Raw genomic sequence first — 21,524 nt, forward strand, 5'->3', positions numbered from 1 at the left:
AATAAAATCTTTTCATTTTTCTTATTCTTAATTGATCTAATAGATAACTTTCTGCAAAGTAATAATAGCAACAATGTATTGGGTGATTATAGCTTAGGAATAAGTGAAATGAATGACAGAATGCTATCAGGGAGGGAGGGAGGAATTGGGAATACAATGTTATAAGGAGCCTGCACTATCCATCAAGTGGCATAGTGTTATTTAAAAACGGACTTATTACCTGGAAAAGTACATTGCAAACTCTAGGACAACTACTGAATTTTTTTTTAAAAAAGAAGTATAATCAATACGTTGAAAGAAGAGAGAAAGTGTAATCATATAAAACGCTCAATTACTTAAGGCAGAAAAAGAGAGGAGATAAAAAAGAAACAAAGAAGGAGTACGATGAATAGAAAGCACTTACAAACATGGTAGATATTAATCCAACTATATCAATAATTACTTTAAATGTGAATGGTTTAAATATATCAATTAAGAGACAGAGATTGTTAGAGTGGATAAAAACCCAAAACTCAACTACGTGCTGTTTACAAGAAACTCACTTTAAACATAGAGATGTAGATAAAAAGTAAAGGGATGGAGAAAGATATATCATGCCAACACTAACCAAAAGAAAGGCTAGAGTAGCTATATTAATGTCAGGCAAAGCAGACTGCAGAACAAGGAAAATTATCAGGGATAGAGGTGGGCGTTACGTAATGATAAAGGGATCAATTCTCCAAGAAGACATAACAATCCTTATAACACGTATGTAACTAAAAACAGTGTGTCAAAATGTGAGGTGAAGCCAATAGAATTGCAAGGGAAAGTAGACAAATCCACTATTATAGTTGGAGATTTCAACACCCCTCTATCAGTAATTGACAGATCCAGCAGGCAGAAAATTGGTAAGGATACAGATGAACTGAACAGCACCATCAATCAACTGGATCTAATTGACATGTATAAAATACTTCATCTGACAAGTGCAGAATACACATTCTTTTCAGTTCACATGGAATGTTCACCAAGATAGACTACGTTTTAGGCCATAAAACACACCTTAACAAACTTAAAAGAGTAAAAATCATACAAAGTACGCTCTTAGACCACAATGGAATTAAACTAGAGATCAGTAACAGAAAGATAGCTGGCAAGTCCCAAAATATCTGGAGATTAAATAGCACATGTCTAAACAATATACGGGTCAAAAAGTAAGTCTCAAGAAAAACTTAAAAATATTTTGAACTAAATGAATATAAAACTAGAACTTACTGAATTTTGTGGGATGCAGTGAAAGCAGTGCTTAGAGGGAAATTTATAGCATTGAATGCAAATATTAGACAAGACGAAAGATCTAAAATCAATCATCTAAGCTTCCATCTTAGGAAACTAGAAAAAGGAAGAGCAAATTAAATCCAAAGTAAGCAGAAGAAAGGAAATAATAAAAATTAGAGTACAAATCAATGAAATTAAAAACAGGAACTCAACAGAGAAAATCAATTAAACCAAAAGGTGGTTCTATGAAAAGATTAATGAAATTCATAAACCTCTAGTCAGGCTAACCAAGGAAAAAACAGATAAGATTACTAACCAAGAAAAACAGAGAGAAGATTACTAATTACTATTAATTAGTAATTAAAAATTACTGATATCAGAAATGAAAGAGGGATCATCACTACTGATTCCATGGACATTAAAAGGATAATCAAGAAATATTATAAATAACTCTATGCCCACAAATTTGGTAACTTAGATGAAATGGACCAATTCCTTGAAAGATACAATTTACTTTTCAAAACTCACACAAGGAGAAAGAGATAATCTGAATAGGTTTATATCTATTAAAGAAATTGAATCAATAATTAGTAACTTTCCAAAAAAGAAAGCACTAGGCCCTGATGGTTTCACTGACAAATTCTACCAAACATTTAAGAAAGAAATGATACCAATTCTCTACAATCTCTTCCAGAACATAGAAACAGAGGGAAAACATCCTAACTCATTTCATGAGGCCAGCATTACCCTAATACCAAAACCAGATAATAGCATTACTAGAAAGGAAAACTATAGACCAATATATCCTGTAAACATAGATGTAAAAATCCTCAACAAAATACTAGCAAATCAAATCCAGTAATGTATAAAAAGAATTATATCGCATGACCAATGGGATTTATTGCAAGTATACAAGGCTGCTTCAACATTCAAACATCAAACAATGTAATTTATCACAACAATAGGCTAAAGAAGAAAGATCACATGATCACATGCTATAGGAAAAGCATTTGACAAAATCCAACACCTATTCATGATTAAAAAAAAGAAAGCTCTCAGCAAGCTGGGAATAGAGGTGAACTTCCTCCACTTGATAAAGAATATCTACAATACAAAAATCCTACAGCTAACATCATACTTAATGATGAGAAGTTAGCTGCTTTCCCCTGAGATCAGAAACAAGACAAGGATGTCCCCTCTCACCACTTCTGTTCCACATTGTACTAGGAGTCAGCTAACACAGTAAGACAAAGGAAGAAAATAAAAGGTATATAGATTGGGAAAAAAGAAATAAAACTGTCTTTGTTTTCAGATGACCTTGTTGCCAATGTAGAAAATCCCAACAAACTGACAGTGAAACTCTTGGAACTAATAAGTGATTTTAGCAAGGTTGCAGGATACAAGGTTAATATACAAAAGTTAATTGCTTTCCTATATACCAGCAATAAACAATTGGAATTTGAAATTAAAAACACAGCACCATTTACATTAGCACCAAAATAAAATAAAATAAAATATTTAGGTATAAATCTGAAGATTTAGTTAGGAGACACTGGGCCTCATCTAATCGTTGCCACATATTAGCCCGGCGCCATTGAAGGTGGCCCCTAACCTGTCTAGTCCTCACTTCCTCAACTCTAAATAGCAGGGCTGTTGGAGTATCCAGTGCTGTGTTTTGTAACAGTAAAGTGCATGTGAACATGTATACTGACTCCCCGCCTGGAGGAGGAGCAGATGTCGTGGTGGCTTGGGGAGGAGACTCCTGGATGTGTCTGTCATCTTTAATGTCTCCCTGAGCCAAGACCAAGGACCAAATCCTCCTCTTACCAAACACAGCTGTGCCCAGCCCTGAAGGATGCCTCAGTCATTGAGTCAGGCTCTTGGGCCTGGGGACATCTGGGGATTGGCACAGTCCTCCATCTTCACTAGCTTGTGACTGTTGTCACTTCCCAAGGCAGCACAGAACTGAGGCTCAGGTTCCCGCTCTGCCCCCAAGCCCGTCTCTACCCCTCCGAGCCTTGGTTTCCTCCTCCGTAAATGGGGTCCTGGGAATAAGATTGAGCTCACCAGGAGTGTGAGCATTCAGTGAACAACTAGATTCGAAAACTGTTTTGTAATCTATAAACACACACAGATGTCAGGAACCCTGTCCAGTGTGAGCCAGGCGTATGCTTCCTTACTAAATCCTTACAACAACCCAAAGTAGATGTCATTGGCCCCGTTTTAAAGGAAATGCAGCTCCCAGAGCTGAGTGCCCCCTCTAAGGGCTCCCAGATGGGAGGGGGCAGGGATTGAACCCAGCCAGCTGACTCAGTCGCTCACGCTATCCCACAACGCTCCATCCTGCTGCCACTGTTCCTGCAAGATCTGGGATGGTAAGCAACAAGTACAAGAAAAGGGGGAGGCTGCATAAAAAACCATTCCACTGTTTTCCTTTTGTCTCTTTCTTTGGGGGGTGGGGCCAGGCAATGGGCGGAGATCCTGTTCCCTTCACCCTGGAGGTGACAGGTGACAGAGAGGAGGATGAAGAACAGGCGCTCACCTGACAAAGGGGCTGTGGGTGTGAACACATCTCCTGGCGGCACTCACGGAGGGGAAAAGTAATTACAGACAGAGCAGCCTGCACGGTAGCACACCCCGAAGATAAGTGTCTGTGCGAGGGAGAGGCCGAGCTGGCATTTCTCTTGGCTCCCTTGCTTTTATTAAAAATAATTCTGACGCCGACTATTTTGTAAGCGTGTAGGGCATACATCCAGGGAGGCCCATCTGACTTCGAGATAATTTCAAGGCTGAAGAATGTTGCTTGTGCCAGACACGTCGTTCAAGGCGCGGCGAGAAACCTGGCTGGTTATGGGCGGCCGCCCATGTTTCAGAGGGAGGGGGCCGTCCATGTATATGCATAAGCCAGGCTTCGCTAAACATTCCAAGTAAAAATACTTTTAAATATTTCAGTACATCGTTAACCAAATACATTTCAGTTGGGGCTCATTCCAGCTGATGAAAGTACAGGAGGCAGATGATTTGCATAAGTCGACTGAGGAAATTTGGTGAGAGACAGTAATGAGACTCAGACACCCACAGGATCAGCGGATTGTCACGCCCTGACTCCTTGTCCGTTCGACATGTTTGTGGAGCTCCTGCTATGAGCCAGGCCCAGTGCTAGGCTTCGTTAGGTGGGAACAACTCTGCTTGTGGAGGTTAGTCCAGTTTAAAGGGCAGATGCCACATTCTCACGCCACAGTGTTTAATTAGCCCTATTGTCAAGGAGCAGGGCTGGATGCTGTTGGAGCTGATGGGAAGGGGGCCCTGGCCCAGACTGAGGGCTGAGGAAGTCTCCTTGAGGAGACGGCTCGGGCAGTGGTGTGTGATGGGACGGGGTTTCCAGCAGAGGCAAGTGCCCATGGTGGAGGATCTAAGGAGGCCAGGCACCCTGGCTGGAGTGACTGAGTGTGGGGCTGGTGATGGGAGGGGTGGCTGCAGAGGGGAGGGGGTCCAATCTGCCGGGCCCTCGCTCACTCAGGGGCTCTGTCCTAGTGTTGGAATCATGAGACAGGCGACTGCAGGCAGCTGATGTTCAGCTCTGAGTTGAAAGGAGATGCAGAGGGAGGGCTGGAGGCGGCCACAGCCAGCCAAGGGCAGCGAGCACCCACCCGTATGAAGGCAGACACTATGAAGGAATGGCGAAAGTTGTTCTTCAGAGACTATGGCAAACAGAAACGGAGAGAAGCCGGTCCTGGCTCTCCAGGCCTAGCAGCCCCGAGGCTGGCGGTGCTGCCTTTCCTGCTAAAGCTCCCCAGCCTTCCCCAGCCCCACAGTACCCACCCGCCTCCACTTTCCTGAGTCGGACACATGGGTTCCTCTTCCCAGACAAACCCCACAACAGTGCCGTGTAAGGCAAAGGGGCAAAGGGCTGAGGGAGGGTGGAGGGGGGTGCAGCCAGGCACTAGGCTGTTTAAGCAACAGTCCAGCCTAAAGGCAGGAGACAGCAGTCTTGGAGAGAAAGGAAAGGAGCGCCTGGTGCTCTGTCGGGCACCGAGGGACCGTCTGTGGCCGGCGTGTCCCCTCCCTCTCACAGGCTGTGAGCGTCTCCAGGCAGGCACTTCTTCCTGTCTGTTCCCAGCACCTGCAGAGTGCCTGGCATGAGCAGGCGCCCAGGAAGCGCTTCCTGAGAGGGATGCAGCAAGAGCAACGTGGTAACCATCGCAGCAGCCCTGCTCACTGAGCCTCTCCTACAGCAGACCCTGCTCTGAGCGTGTCCCCCGCTTCATCTCACTTCCTCCATGTCAATGTTTTTGTGAGGTGGGCACTGTTATTATCTCTACTTTACAGATGATGAACATGAAACTTATAGGAAGTTACATAACTTGCAGAGGTTACATAGCTAGCAAGTTATCGGGCCAGACTGAAGTCAGGTTTGTCTGCTCCCAGAGCCCAGCGCTGCGGTTATACTGCTGGTCGAACAAAGGCAGCCCCAGGAAGGGGGCACATGGCTCAGGCGTTCTTCAAGCAGTGGAAGAAAAGTTTCCTATTTTGGTCCAAGAGTTTGCAGCACATATCAAACATTAAATTATACCATTCTTAGATTTCCCTCTGCAAGCAAAGTCTGCGTGTGTGTGTGCCGTGCACACATGTGTGTGCAGCGTGCATACTCGAATGGGTCGAGAAGAGGGGTTGGAAAGACTCTCCAACCCGTTTTTTTCTTGCTTTGCAATCATGTTTCCATTGGTTACAGAGGGACCTTTAACCTATATCTTTAAACAGCAAAGGGTCTGGCTGTGAAGTGAAGAGAACTGCCAAGGTTCAGGAGCCCCCGGATGTCGGTGGTGGGTTAGACGGACAAGATGCCTGGTGCTGGGCTCACGTGTTCCCTCTGCCAGTGAACTGTTTGTCTCATAGATGACGCCAGAGATACTGCCTAATCTTGATGACGTCCTCGTCTCTCACTGCAGAGAAGTGCCATTCCACTCTGGGAAGATTCGGGAGCACAGTCTCAGTGATAAGGAGGAGCACGTGAGTGCAATTTACATGAAATAGCCCATTCTCACTGACAAATTGGTTTCTTCATTTGATTCTGGGCAAGGAGAGGGCTACCACACCCCAGTTTTGCTGATAGCGCCCTCATTTAGATTTCCGTGTTCTGCTAGAAATTCTGGAATTGGAAATTGAAATCTTGTTTTAAAGTGACAATTAACGTTGGCCTGCTGGAGAGTGTGAGATTGCATATGACTAAATTCCATCAAGCTCCTCAACAGTCATTGACATTGGAACAGAGAGGAAGACAAGCCTATTTAGGGACGACGAGCACAGGACGCAGATAAGGGTTCCGTGGGTGGGGAGAGGCGGGGAATGGGCTGGTATTGGGGAGAGCCCCGTGTTAGATGTGGGTTATTGTCAAGTCCTAGCTTTTGTTTTGGGTGGTGAGTTTGTGGATGCTTATTCCATTATTAAAAATAACTAATTCAAAAAGCTAACTAAATAAAAGCAGGCTACCCGTGGACCAGGATGGAAGTGTCTCACGAACCAAGAATACGATTAATCCAATTCTATGCACCTGAGGCCCAATGAAAAAAAAACAAAGCAATAGGAAACAAGCCTACTGAAAAGGATGGTCTGAGATTTAGATTTCAGAATGTGCATGTTTTTTCTTACTAGTTTTGAATTTTTTTCTCACTCTTTTTTTTATTTTTTATTATTTTTTTATTGTGAAATTTTTGTTGTACATTATTGTTTATCAGTCACCATATAAGTGCATCCCTCCACCCCTTGTGCCCACCCCCCCAACCCCCTAGCTCCTGGTAACCACCAAACAGTTCTATCTGTCCATGTGTTTGTTTATCTTCCACATATGAGTGAAATCATGCACTGTTTGTCTTTCTCTTTCTGGCTTATTTCACTTAACATAATACCCTCCAGGTCCATCCATGTTGTTGCAAATGGGACAATTTTGTCTTTTCTTATGGCTGAGTAGTATTCCGTGGTGTATATATACCACATCTTCTTTATCCAATCATTAGTCAAGGGACTCTTGGGTTGCTTCCATGTCTTGACTGTAGTGAATAATGCTGCAATGAACGTAGGGGTACATAAGCCTCTTTGGATTGTTGATTTCAGGTTTGTTGGGTAGATACCCAGTAGTGGGATAGCTGGATCGTAAGGTATTTCTATTTTTAATTTTTTGAGGAAACTCCATACTGTTTTCCATAGAGGCTGCACCAGTTTGCATTCCCTTCGCAGTGAATGAGGGTTCCTGTTTCTCCACAGCCTCTCCAGCATTTGTTGTTTTTTGTCTTGGTGATTATAGCCATTCTAACGGGTGTAAGGTGATATCTTAGTGTGGTTTTGATTTGCATTTCCCTGATGATTAGTGATGTTGAGCATCCTTTCATGTGCCTATTGGCCATCTGTATATCTTCTTTGGAGAAGTGTCTATTCATTTCCTCTGCCCTATTTTTGATTGGGTTGTTTGTTTTTTTGTTATTCAGTTGTGTGAGTTCTTTACATACTATGGAGATTAATCCCTTGTCAGATATATGGTTTGCAAATATTTTTTCCCAGCTGGTGGGTTGCCTATTCATTTTGATCCTGGTTTCATTTCCCTTGTAGAAGCTCTTTAATTTGATGCAGTCCCACTTGTTTATTTTTTCTTTTGTTTCCCTTGTCTGAGTAGACATGGAATTCAAAAAGATCCCTTTATGGCTGATGACAAATAGTGTACTACCTATATTTTCCTCCAGGAGTTTTATAGTTTCAGGTCTCATCTTCAGCTCTTTGATCCATTTTGAGTTAATTTTTGTGTATGGTGAAAGATGATGGTCTACTGTCATTCTTTTGCAAGTGGCTGTCCAGTTTTCCCAGCACCATTTATTGAAGAGACTTTCCTTTCTCCAGTGTATGTCCTTAGCTCCTTTGTCAAAGATTAGCTGCCCATAGATATGAGGTTTTATTTCTGGACTTTCAATTCTGTTCCATTGATCTGTGTATCTGTTTTTGTACCAGTACCATGCTGTTTTAAATACTCTCGCTTTGTAGTATGTTTTGAAGGCAGGGATTGTGATTCCTCCAGCCTTGTTCTTCTTTTTCAGGATTGCTTTAGGTATACGGGGTCTTTTGTTGCCCCATATGAATGCTAGTATTCTTTGTTCTATTTCTGTGAAGAATGTCCTTGGGATTCTGATTGGGATTGCATTGAATCTGTAGATTGCTTTAGGTAGTATGGACATTTTAACTATGTTTATTCTTCCAATCCAAGTGCATGGAATATTTTTCCATTTCTTTATGTCATCATTGATTTCACTCAATAATGTCTTATAGTTTTCATTGTATAGGTCTTTCACTTCCTTGGTTAAATTTACTCCTAGATATTTTATTCTTTTTGTTGCAATTGTAAATGGGATTGTCTTCTTGAGTTCTCTTTCTGTTAGTTCGTTGTTAGTATATAGAAATGCAACTGATTTCTGTAAGTTGATTTTGTACCCTGCCACTTGGCTGTAGTTGTTGATTATTTCTAATAGTTTTCCAATGGATTCTTTAGGGTTTTCTATATATAAGATCATGTCATCTGCAAACAGCAAGAGTTTCACTTCTTCGTTGCCTATTTGGATTCCTTTTATTCCTTTTTCTTGCCTAATTGCTCTGGCCAGAACCTCCAGTACTGTGTTGAATAAGAGTGGAGAGAGTAGGCACCCTTGTCTTGTCCGTGTTTTCAGAGGGATGGCTTTCAGTTTTTCCCCATTGAGTATGATTTTGGCTGTGGGTTTGTCATATATGGCCTTTATTATGTTAAGGTACTTTCCTTCTATACCCATTTTGTTGAGAGTTTTTACCATAAATGGATGTTGGATCTTGTCAAAAGCCTTCTCTGCATCTATTGAGATGATCATATGGTTTTTATTCTTCGTTTTGTTAATGTGGTGCATCACATTGATTGATTTGCGGATGTTGAACCATTCCTGTGTCCCTGGTATAAATCCCACTTGATCATGGTGTATGATCTTTTTAATGTATTGCTGTATTCGGTTTGCCAATATTTTGTTGAGGATTTTTGCATCTATGTTCATAAGGGATATTGGTCTGTAGTTTTCCTTCTTAGTATTGTCTTTGCCTGGCTTTGGTATCAGGGTGATGTTGGCCTCGTAGAATGTGTTGGGAAGTGTTCCATCTTCCTCTATTTTTTGGAATAGTTTGAGAAGGATAGGTATTAAGTCTTCTTTGAATGTTTGGTAAAATTCTCCAGAGAAGCCATCTGGTCCTGGACTTTTATTTTTGGGGAAGTTTTTGATTACAGTTTCAATCTCTTTACTTGTGAGTCGTCTATTCAGGTTCTCTATTTCTTCTTGATTCAGTTTTGGGAGGTTGTATGAGTCTAGGAATTTATCCATTTCTTCTAGATTGTCCAATTTGTTGATATATAGTTTTTCATAATATTCTCTTATAATCTTTTGTATTTCTGTGGTATCTGTTGTAACTTCTCCTTTTTCATTTCTAATTTTATTTATTTGAGGCTTCTCTCTTTTTTCCTTGGTGAGTCTGGCTAAGGGTTTGTCAATTTTGTTTATCTTCTCAAAGAACCAGCTCTTTGTTTCCTTGATCCTTTCTACTGTTTTTTAAAATTTCAATTTCATTTATTTCTGCTCTGAATTTTTATTATTTCCCTCCTTCTGCTGACTTTAGGCTTTGTTTGTTCTTCTTTTTCTAATTCTGTTAGGCATAGTTTCAGGTTGCTTATTTGGGCTTTTTCTTGTTTGTGAATGTGGGCCTGTATTGCTATGAGTTTCCCTCTCAGGACCACTTTTGCTGCATCCCATATGAGTTGGTACGGTGTATTTTCATTTTCATTTGTCTCCCGATATGCTTTGATTTCTCCTTTAATTTCATCAATGATCCATTGGTTGTTTAGTAGCATGTTGTTGAGTCTCCACAGCTTTGTCACTTTCCTGGTTTTTTCCTTGTAGATGATTTCTAACTTCACAGCATTATGGTCTGAAAAGATGCTTGTTATGATTTAAATCTTCTTAAATTTATATAAGCATGCCTTGTTTCCCAACATATGATCTATTCTTGAGAATGTTCCATGCACACTTGAGAAGAATGTGTAATCTGCTGTGTTTGGATGGAGTGCTCTGTATATGTCTATTAAGTCCATCTCATCTAGTTTTTCATTTAGGTCCATTATTTCCTTATTTATTTTCTGTCTGGATGATCTGTCCATTAATGAGAGTGGGGTGTTGAGATCCCCTACTACTATTGTGTTATTGTTAATATCTCCTTTTAGGTTTGTTAATAGTTGCTTTATGTACCTTGGTGCTCCTGCACTGGGTGCATATATATTTAAAAGTGATATGTCTTCTTGGTGGAGTGTCCCTTTTATCATTATATATTGCCCCTCTTTGTCTCTCATTACCTGTTTTATCTTGAAGTCAACTTTGTCTGATATAAGTATGGCAACATCTGCTTTCTTTTGTTTGCCATTAGCTTGGAGTATTGTCTTCCATCCTTTCACTCTGAGCCTGTGTTTGTCTTTAGAGCTGAGATGTGTTTCCTGGAGGTAGCATATTGTTGGGTCTTGTTTTTTAATCCATCCCACCACTCTGTGTCTTTTGATTGGAGAGTTCAGTCCATTTACATTTAGGGTAATTATTGATATATGTGGGCTTGTTGTTGTTATTTTATTGCTCTTTTTCCAGTCCTTTTGCATTTCTTTTGTTTCTCGTCCTGTGTGTTTCTGACTACCAATTTAGTTTGGTAGTTCTATATGGGGGTTCTCTTAGTTTTCTCTTTCTTTAGTGTGTGTGATTCTGTTCTGATTTTTGGTTAGTGGTTACCATGAGGTTTGTATAAAAAGTCTCATGGATGTGATAGTCCAGTTTTTGATGGCCTCTTATTCCCTTAGACTAAGTTGATTCGATCCCATTCCTAAGTTATTGTTGTCACATCTTATTCCTTCTTGTGTTGTGAGTTCGTGTTTAACATGATGAAGTTATATTTATGCTTGGTGCTTACCTTCCCTTGATATTTGGTTTTATATTTAAGTGTTTGCTAATCTATTTTGGTAGACGACTGCAATTTTTCTGGTTTTGTCAACTTATTTTCCTCCTTGTTCAAAACTTTGAATCCACTTTCTCTTTTTTTCCTCAGGGATGAGGGCCTTCTTGAGCACTTCTTGTAGTGAGGGTCTTGTGGCAATGAACTCCCTTAGCTTTTGTTTATCTGGGATAGTTATTTCTCCATCATATCTGAAGGATATTTTTGCTGGATAGAGTATTCTTGGCTGAAAGTTTTTGTCCTTCAGAATTTTGAATATATAGTTCCACTCTCTCCTAGCCTGTAAAGTTTCTGTTGAGAAATCGGCTGACAGCCTGATAGGAAATCCTTTGTATGTTATTTTTTTTTTGTCTAGCTGCCCTTAATATCTTTTCTTTGTCGTTGACTTTTGCCAGCTTTACTACTATACGCCTTGGAGAGGGTCTTTTCGTGTTGATATATTTAGGAGATCTATTGATTTCATTCACTGGTATTTCCAGCTCCTTCCCCAGGTTTGGGAAGTTCTCAGATATTATTTCTTTGAACAAGTTCTCTGCTCCTTTTTTCCTCTCTTCTCCCTCTGGAATACCTATAATCCTTATGTTGGATTTCCTAACTGAGTCAGATATTTCTCGGAGAGTTTCTTCATTTCTTTTTAGTCTTAGTTCTCTTTCCTCCTCCATCTGGAGCGTTTCTGCATTGCTGTCCTCAATATTGCTAATTCTTTCCTCCATATTGTCAGCTCTGATGCTTAAGGCTTCCAGATTTGTCTTTATCTCCTCTGTTGTGTTTTTTATCTCAAAGATTTCTGATTGGTTTCTTTTTACAGTTTCAATCTCTTTTGTGAAGAAACTCCTAATTTTATTGAATTGTCTGTCTGTTTTCTTGTATTTCATTAAGCTTTTTTATGACAGATATTTTGAATTCTCTGTCATTAAGGTTATATATTTCTGCGCTTTCCTAGTTGACTTCTGGGTGCTTGTCATTTTCCTTTTGGTCTGGAGATTTATATATTTTTGCATGGTGCCTTCGGTGTTGGCTTACCTTTCCTCATAGTGAAAATATGTGGTCACAGTTTCCTCTTGCTGCTGCTGGGTGGGGGTCAAGGGCTGGGTATTCTGGCCTGTCTCAATCTGCGGGCACTGTCACCAGCCCCTGGCTGATCTGAGGCGTGGTGAGTGGAGGCTGCTGGGGGGGAAGTGTGGGAACAGCTGAGAGACAGCAGCTGGGGCTCAGGTGTGGGTGGGTTGAAGCAGCTGCAGCTGAGGTGCCACTGGGCCAAAGAAGCAGGGGCTAGAGTGCCGCTGGGCAGAAGAAGCTGGAACTGGAGTGTGCTGGGCTGAAGAAGGAAGAGCTGGAGCACAGCTGGGCCAAAGAAGCTGGAACTGGAGTGCAGTGGGCCAAAGTTGCTGGCCCCAAGTCAGCTGGAGCCTGAGCACAGGCTAAGCCGAAGCCGCTGGAGCCAGGGGTCGGGGGGGCGGTCAAACCGAAGGGGCTGGGGACGTGGCATGGGGAAGCCGGGGAAGCTGGGGCTGTGGCTTGGTCCCGCCAGAGCAGCTGGGGCTGTGGCGTGGTGGGGCCTGAGCTGCCGCTGCCTCTGGTGAGGGGGCACAAGCTCGGCTCACTGCTGGTCGGGCCGGGCACCTGGGGGCCACTGCCTGTGGGGGTGGGGCCGTCACGCTGCCCCTGCTGGTGGGGCCCGGGCGCCTGGGGGCCGCTGCCTCTGGGGATGGGGCTGAGCTGAAGCTCCGCTGTGCTGAAGCGCCAGTCGGGTGGGCCGGGTGGGGAAGGGGTGCTTACTTTCGCCTTCCCGATCTCAGAGGTTTCTCATCTCACTGTCGCTCTCTGCTCTCCTGAGGGGCTAGCTTGCCGAAACTACCCTAGCAACAGCTCCGCTCTCTCTGTAGGGGGCTCCCCTTGGTCTGTGAGGGGTTTTGGAGAGCGCCGGCGAGCCGCCCCTCCCCCTCCTCTGAGAGCCTCATGGTCTCAGTCTCTGGGTCACAGTCCTTGGGGAAGGAAATGAGCTCCTCTTACCTCCTACCACTTCCTCTGGGGATTCCAGCACCTCTGTCCTCAGGTGTACGGCTGCCTGGGTGCCTCAGACGTCCCGTGTTGTGTGAATAGCTTCTGTTGGAATATCAATGTCCTTTTTGTTGTGTCTTAGAGGGGGAGAGTTCAATGTGGGAAGTTCACTCTGGCATGATGCTGACATCACTCCTCACTCATCTTTTTAAACACCATTTTCTTCTCTATTTCAAGAGCAGGTTCTCCTCATATGGGTTACATAAAGGTGCATAAAGCTTTCCAGCATCAGGAATTGGGTGAGCCCCCGTGGTGGGCACCAAAGTCTCATTAGGGCAGAAGGAAAGTCTGGGCCGGCTGCCAGAAAGGGACGGTGCATGAGCAGGTGGATGCAGTTGGTGTTGGATGTGGGGTGATGGTCTATCCAAATGGTCTATCCGGTGTTTTATGCTGGACCTTAAGGAGAGAAAGAGGACACCCTGTCCGACCAGACCACCACTCCTATAAGCCATGGTCCTCACACTCAGAACTCCCTGCTTCGAGGATGTAGGGCATTTTTTATTTTGGCGTTTGTCTGCTTGTCAAACATCCACTGACTGCTGAGTGAGATGCTCTGGCATGCTATGGGCCATGCCAGGCCCTCACGGATACAGATCCCACAGTGAGGCCTTTTCTGGGCCGCACACCTCGCTGAGTGCTTTGTGTGTGTTCTCTCTCGGAACCCTCACTGCACCCCTCCTTTGTTGCTTTCCCCATCGGAGCTCTGGTCATACCTTATCACAGTTGTCAACGGGGCGTCCTTTTCACCTATGAAAGATGCTGGGTATAATGGAAAGGCAATGGGCTCTGAAGGCCGATTGCTCTGGTTCAAATCCCAGGGTCCCACTGTAACACTTGACACACCTGTTTAAATTCACCTCTTTAAGCCTCAGGTTTCTCACCTATCAAATGGGAATAACAGCCCTTATCTCACAGGGCTGGGTGAGAACTAAAGGAGATAATTCATAACAAGCATTTTTTGTTTCTGTCACATAGTAAATGTTCAGTAAGTGGTCTCTATTATTATTTTTTTTCTTGAGAATAGGATCTGTAACTACTTTCCCTTTGTATTCCCATAGGGCCCAATACCTGGTAACATGTTCATTAGCTGTTTGTTGAATGACTGAATGAGTGAGTGCGTGCCCTTTGAAAATGAGAACCCATGTTCTACTGCTCTTCAGATTTCTTTCTTGTCAGCCCCACAGCAGCTCTGGGACAGGTAAAGCTGCCCCCCCTCTGACACGGCACCCACCCCTCTGGCCAGGACTTAACCGGAACAAAGGGCCTCAGGCTCCCCCGGCTCTGCACCATGGAGGGAAGGAGGAAGGACTCTGTGGTCTTTCTGCTGATGCTTTCCAAAAGGAAGAAGCACCCCTCAACCACAAATGTCTTCTTTTGCCATCCAGTAGCTTCCCGAATGGTCCCAAGAACACGGCTGGCTTCAGAAGCTCCTTCTCCTTGAGAATCAGGGTGTCTAACCAGCCTCCTCAGGAGGCAAGAACTGGGCCCTGGCTTGCACCAGCTGTCGGACAGCAGTGCCCCTGAGTCCATGGGCACAGTTGGGGTTCTCATTCCTGGCTTTAATGCCCAGGCACCTCTATCTATACCCCCTAGACCCTGTCATTTCCTTTCAGGAGCCATGGAAACAGGAATACAGGCACCAAGGAAGAAGGAAGGGGAGACAAGTGCCACCTCCCACTCCAGTTCTGTCCTCCTGAGGGCCCCATGCTCTGTGCGTTGACCTCTCACCCCCTTGCCACACAAGCCCCGCCCCCTCCGCAGTAATTCAAATGAACAAGCACTGCTTGTGTGGCCCTGGATTGGGGATGGTGTCCTGGTCCAGGAGACGGGACACTTGAGTTCAAATCTGCCCTCTGCTACTCACTGGCTATGGGATTTCAGACCAGTCACTTTTGCTCTTGAAACCTCAGGATCCTTGTCTGTAAAATGGGATATGATTACCCATCTCAGAGGTCTGATGTGAGAACTGGCAGTGATGTGCACACATAGGAAGTAATCTCAAAACTGCAGTTAACTGCTAACTATTATTACTCCACACATTCAGGGGCTGAGGCGTGGCAAAGGCCTGGAAGATCCCAGCCCCAGATTCGCTTGTCAGATGTGCTAAAAATAAGTATTTTTCTCATCCCCTAAGCTTGGTCAGCAGAACGGAGAGACCCCAGCAGACCCCAGAAAGCCTCATCCAAGCCTGATTGTGGACACCCGCCCGTGGATTCCGCTTACAGGGAGCAATTTAAGAGGCAAACAAAACATGCAAAGCTACTCAGAATTAACAATGGGCCAGATGGTAATGCTAGTTTGAAGCAATAAAACAGGATAAATAGCTTCCTGCTGCTACTCCTGATCAATTTCAATATTTAATAATTCCACTGCCCCCCCCACCCCCTTATCTGGCCCCCTCCACAGGATCCTGTGATGACTCCTCGCATTCAACTCACAGAGCAAACACTCCTTCACTTTCTGAAGGCGTCAGCAAAAAGCCCGCTGCTCGATTGTCACATGAGCGCTCTCGGCCGTCGAGATGATAATTAATCTGCCTACTTCCCCTGAAGACGCTCCATCTCATGCCTCTCCTGGTTGCCAGGGAAGGCTGTAAGGGAGCTCTGACTGCAGAGATGCGATAGGAGTCTTGGTATTCCCCGACTTTTGCATTTGAGTTAAAGCAAGGGGAGCCGTAGGGAGCTGGGTCGTCATCTTACTCTGGGACCAATTAGTAGGATAAAGCAACCCGGAAGGGCACTTTAGGTGGCAGTGTGGTGTTAGAGCCTTACCCCCCAGCCATGCCTCTGAGCCTGTTTCCTTCTCTATACAGTGGAGATCATGGAGCCTACCTCCAGGAGAATTACAGCCAGCGCTGCACATGCGGAGTGCCCGGCAGAGTGCTTGGCAGGCAGGAAACGCCCAACAACTGGCAGCAACAGCATCATCGTCAGCTGTGAAGCCAATCAGCAAATGATGCCTGAGCGCCCTGCCTGCATGAAGGGCCTGCTGGTCCCTGTGGTTACGGAGCTGTTGCCCAGGGCAGACCACAGGTGCGGGGCAGGATCTGGCAAGGAGCACCCTGCTGTCAGACAGACCCACCCCAGGATTCTCCCCAAGTGGCGCCCACTAATAAGATTAACTGCCTTGCACTGCCTGTGAGGCTTCCACCGGCTTTCCTGCCCCCTGACCCAGGAGCCTCGGGGTCCCCTGGAGAGCAGGTATTTTGGCCCTGTTCCAGAAGAGGAAATGGAGATGAGGTGAAATGGCTTTTCAAGCTTACATCATAGGAAATGGCACAGTCAATTCTAGTTTGGATCTCCCAACCCCTGATTTCGTGGCCTCTCCCCGAATCACAGGGGAAGGCTGCTCTGTGAGGCGCCTCCTCTGTGCGTCCCTTTCACAGGGAGGGAAGCCTGGGGCCCAGGTCACCTGAGCTGCAATTTACTCATCTGTGAAATGAGACTGGTAATACCCACTGCACTGGTTCACGGGCACATTTAATGAGGGAATATGCATGAAAGTACTTTGTAATTTTGTGATGAACTGTACAAATGTCAGGTCTGGTCATTAAGACTTTTTAGAAAAACACCCTCTGTGAGGAAAAAGATCAGAAACTCTTTCCCCCAACGGTGGATTCTTCTCACTGAAGCCTTCACTGGCGCCGCATAACCTAGAGGCTCAAGATCAAACTCTTTTGTGTGGTGTTCGAGGCCTCAATAGCTCACGCAACCCCATCTCTGCCCCTTCCCCCTTCCCTTCTCGAGTCAGCCCGTCTAAGCTACTTGGGGTTACCTGAACCTTTCACATGTGTCCATGCCTAGGCCAGGCAACACCCCTGCTGGAGGAGTCTGTCCCACCCTGTTCACAGGCTTATCCCACTCATGCTTCTCCAAGAAGTCTTCCTTGGGCCTCCCTTGATGAGGAGCTCCTCCTCTGGGTTCCCTGATAACCTCTCTGTTTCCTTCCACCCTAGCCTGCATCACCCTCCATCCTAGCCCGCATCACGGTACCCTCATCTGTGAGTTCTCTCAGAGTGAGAACCAAGCACTATTCACTCCATCCAGGGCCTGGCCCAGCATATGCTCAGTCCATGTGTGCTGAGGGATGAATGAATAAACGAACAACTGAGTATCCCCAGGATAAAGGGAATCAAAGTCTCAAGCAAAGACCAGGGATTCTAATGGTGGAATTAGAATTTGGGTGGGCACAGCCTTGGTAGCAGGATTCAGGGTTGCGCTCCTGAATTCAAACTCAGCTCAATCCCTTAAGCGAGCTAATAGGATAAACTTCCTCCCTCCCCAACCTTGACGCTTAGCAAGAGGGAGCAGGAGATGTGCCGCCCGCCCCTGTCTGGACCCCTGCGGGGCGGGGTGGCGGCCAGTCCTCGGGTACCTGACCCTCGCTGGTCCAGGGCCGTGGCGCTCCACCTCCTTGTGATGTCCATGTAGAGGATGTCCACGGCGGCCATGGACAAGCTGCTGCTGCTGAGCTTGCAGGTCCTGCCGGAGAGGAGAAGGCGCACGTTACTGCCGGACCCAACCCGTCCGCTTCTGCCTTGCCTCCACGCCTCGGCTGTGTTCCCCACCCGGCAGGCCCTCCCTTCCCACAGCTGGAGCTAGTGAAGGGGGCACGGCAGGGAAATTGGGGAGAGAAGGCCACAAAGACGAGTTGAGGTTAGGTCATGTGGGTTCCTGTAATTGGGTTAATTACGGATCTAAAGGGCTGGGAAGAGCAAGAACCTCAGGGTGGCGAGTCTTGAGTTGAGCCTGGCTCTGCCTCTTAGAGGCTGGACAGCCCCGGCTGAGCCTCCGTTTTGTCACCTGTGAAACAGGCAGTCTTTATTACAGTCGCTGTGTGTCAGCCTGTCCTTACACATGCCGGTGTACGTCTCTGCCTGCTCCGAAAGGGAAGTGGGAGCACCACGTTCCAGAAACCCTATGTCTTCACCTTCACGTCCATCAGTCTCCGGGAGGAGGAATAAAACTAGACCTGCAGTGCTGCCTTCTCCTGCCAGCGTCCAGGCGGCTGACGGTGGCATGCTCGGATGACCCAATGGTAATGGCATGTCACTGATACAGGCTGAGGCAGCACGGCTGTCCGGAAGTGGTTCCCCACTGGCAATGCTCACCAGATGGGTCCCTGGGGCCAAAGCTACAGACAAGGGCTTGAGGCCTCTGTACTTCATCCAGCTTAATCTGTCACCTGGAGATTTACAGGCCCCGATCAGCCACAGTAAACCCAAGATTTACCGAGCAGAACAGCACAGGCTGGCCCACGCCCCTTGTGTGAGCTGAGGCAGCATCGCTGGGTGAGCCCCTCCTGACCTGAGGGGAGTCACCTGGAAACGAGAGGAGGGGGGAGGGGGCCGGCCTCTGAGCTTCGGATGTTCTCCTAGCTTAGGTGCATGAGGCGAAGAGAACCAGGTTTTCAGTCCGATGTCAGCAATGGTGCTTTCTGTCCAAGCCACAGATGGGTGTTGAGAATCTTCTTACTCCTCCTCCTCACTTGTGCTTTTTTGGTCTGGAAATGTGGGGAGGGAGTCTGGCTCACTGGAAAGAGCATGATTCGGGCATTAGACGGACCGGGATTGAAATTCTGGCTCTGCTGCTTTTTCTAGCTATGTAACTGTGGGCAATTGCCTTAAACCTTCTATGCCTTTATTTACTAGTCTCTAAAATGAAGAGAATAATATCTGTCCACATGGCTGTTGTAAAGATGAGATGAGGCAGTGCATGCCAAGGACCCGGCACGGCACCTGGCACCTGGTTGGCCCACAATTGTTTCCCTTCCTGATCTCTCTCCCCTTCCTTTCCCTCTTCTGGAGCTAGAACCATCTCAGCCCCATCAGAGGCTGCCTGAGGCTGACCTTTCAGTGAGTGGCCCTGTCCATTCTGGAGAAACGGAGCTCGCCAGTCAGAGTATCTGGGTGCAAGGGCTCAGGCTCTCTGTTCAGACTGTAGGTAGCTCTTGGTCTGTCCAGGCGCACCGCCCTCCTGAACAGGATCGTGCTGGGAGGCAAGTCCCACCGCGGGCTGGATTTGCTCTGGGACTCCTGAAAGCTAGACCCCCGGGCCAGCTGTCCATTTGGCTGAACTACATTCAATGCTGCTTTCAACTTTCCAAATGTGTCCACCTCCATTGCCCCAGCTAATGATAAAGTGGTTCTTTGATTTCCCATTTGTCATCATCCCTTGTGTGAACAGCTTCCTTAGGAACCCACCAGGCCAGGGGTTGATTGGCAAGCAGGATTTGGGCATTCCAGAGGTCCCTTTCCAAACCCATGCATGCCCCTAACAATGGTGGCTGGGAGTGTGCCCAGTATGGTGCCCGGATGAGGCTGGTGCTCCTTATATGCTAGCACACTATCTCCCACCCTCCCCCTTCCTTCCTTTCTTCCCACAGGCATTTCTCAGGCCATCAATTCACATCCTGCTTCCTCCTGGGCTCCTGCTCGTATTTCAATCACAAGTCACTGTGGCAGACTTCAAAGCACATCAGTGCACCGTTATTGAGCCCCAGTAACAATATGTCAGTGGACGCGGAGCTTTTCACGTCACCTGTCACCGAGATGGCTATCTCTATTGGGTCCCACCGGGATGATGCGCCAGTTGCTCCCAAGGTATTCTAACAACCTGCGCTGCTCATTTCCAAAGCCTCGTTAGGAACGGCCACTGGTTTTCTCTAATTATCATATCAGTGTCCTCTGGACTGCCTGCCCCCCACGGGATGGGAGCTCTGCCTGGCTGGCTCGGAGGGTTAATGGAGTGTAAAAAGGGAAACCAAACTGACCAATGGTATGTAGTTTTCTTTTTCCTGACAGGTACAAAATAGAAGCGTCAAACCTTTAGCAGGAACCGTAATTTACCAAAGAGAATTCTCCATTGATCCCTTTCCCAAGGTAACTCATCCTCCTAGTGGTGCCTGCAAATCCAGTAGATCACAGCTTGTGCTGCCATCTGGGACAGGGAAAGGAGGGCTCTGTACTGGCTGCAGTAGCAGGAAATGCTTTAAAAGAGTTTTGATTCTGTAGGCATTTCTTGGGGACCATCTACATGCCAGGCCCTTTCCTGAGCATTAGCTTTCTGGATCTTTACAACCACTCTATGAGGGAGGTCTTCTTAGTTCCATTTCAGTGATGGGTAAGTTGAGACTCAAGAGAAGGGACATTAGCTGGGATTCATACCCAGTCCTCCCCTGGAGGATAGAGCAGTGGGCTTGGGAGCTTTGGGGAGAAGTGGGGAGGTGGCCCAGCCCAGGGCCACAGGAAGAACCCAGCATTCAAGACATAAAGACTCAGGTGGGGCCTGGTAAGAGAGGCCCTGTTGGGAAGCTTTGGGATATAAGGCTGGGGGAAGACCACCAGGGTCACATAGAGACAAGTTCTCCCTGGTTTGTCCCCACGGTCAACAAACATTCTCAGTCAACCCAAACAGGAAATGACTCCAAGGGTTGAGACTTTGGAATGAATTTTTGATCCATGCATCCACTCAATACAGAATTTATTTTGTGTCCATTGTGTGTAGGTGGTATTCTGGGCCCAGCGAGTGATGCAGAGCTGATGCAGTCTCAGGTACCACCCTCACTGGGTATAAATGAGCTCAGAGTCCAGGGTAAAAAAACGAAGGCGTGGTAGCTCTTCATCACTGACAACAGTTTCCCCTTAGGACCTGGGATGCAGGTCTTCAAATGACTAATGAGTGGAAGGATAAATTCTTTAGTAGAAGAGAAGGCTGAGAAATATGGTGACATGAAAAGCCACAAAATTTCCTAGGAAAAGATAGGCTCGAAATGTACATGGGAAACATGAGCTCTGGAGTCAAATGTACGTGAGTTTGAATCTTGACTTTGCTGTGTGATCTTGAGCAAGTCCCTGAAGCTCTCTGCATGTAAATTTCCTTATTTGTACAATGAGAATAAGGCTACTCACCATACAGAGCTATTTGAAGGACTAGCTCGGTGCCTGGCACATACAGGGAAGCGGCAAATGACGGCTCCTAGCCTGCCTCCCTGACATAGAACCAGTTTGAAGAAATGGTTTTTTGGTTTTTTTTTTTTTGCTGAATCAAAGGAATTTGGGCACATATGATGGGAGAGAATAACAAATCATTCAAGTTCATTAGAAGCCCAAGTATAGAAAGATTTGAAATTACCATCCCCGTTTCCTCTCAACAACTACTGACATT

The 21,524-nt window shown here is 45.9% G+C and overlaps 1 protein-coding gene across 1 annotated transcript in view; it reads right to left on the reverse strand.

Annotated features, from left to right (window-relative positions):
- Positions 1–21,524, reverse strand: part of TTLL11 (tubulin tyrosine ligase like 11) — a 235,951-nt gene that overhangs the window by 20,207 nt on the left and 194,220 nt on the right. The window contains exon 8 of the mRNA XM_058523936.1: positions 17,734–17,840. Coding sequence (XP_058379919.1) covers positions 17,734–17,840 — 107 coding nt within the window. The remainder of the gene's footprint in view (positions 1–17,733; positions 17,841–21,524) is intronic.

This window comes from Diceros bicornis, chromosome 28 (genome assembly GCF_020826845.1).
Source record: "Diceros bicornis minor isolate mBicDic1 chromosome 28, mDicBic1.mat.cur, whole genome shotgun sequence".
In the NCBI taxonomy this organism is placed as follows: domain Eukaryota; kingdom Metazoa; phylum Chordata; class Mammalia; order Perissodactyla; family Rhinocerotidae; genus Diceros; species Diceros bicornis.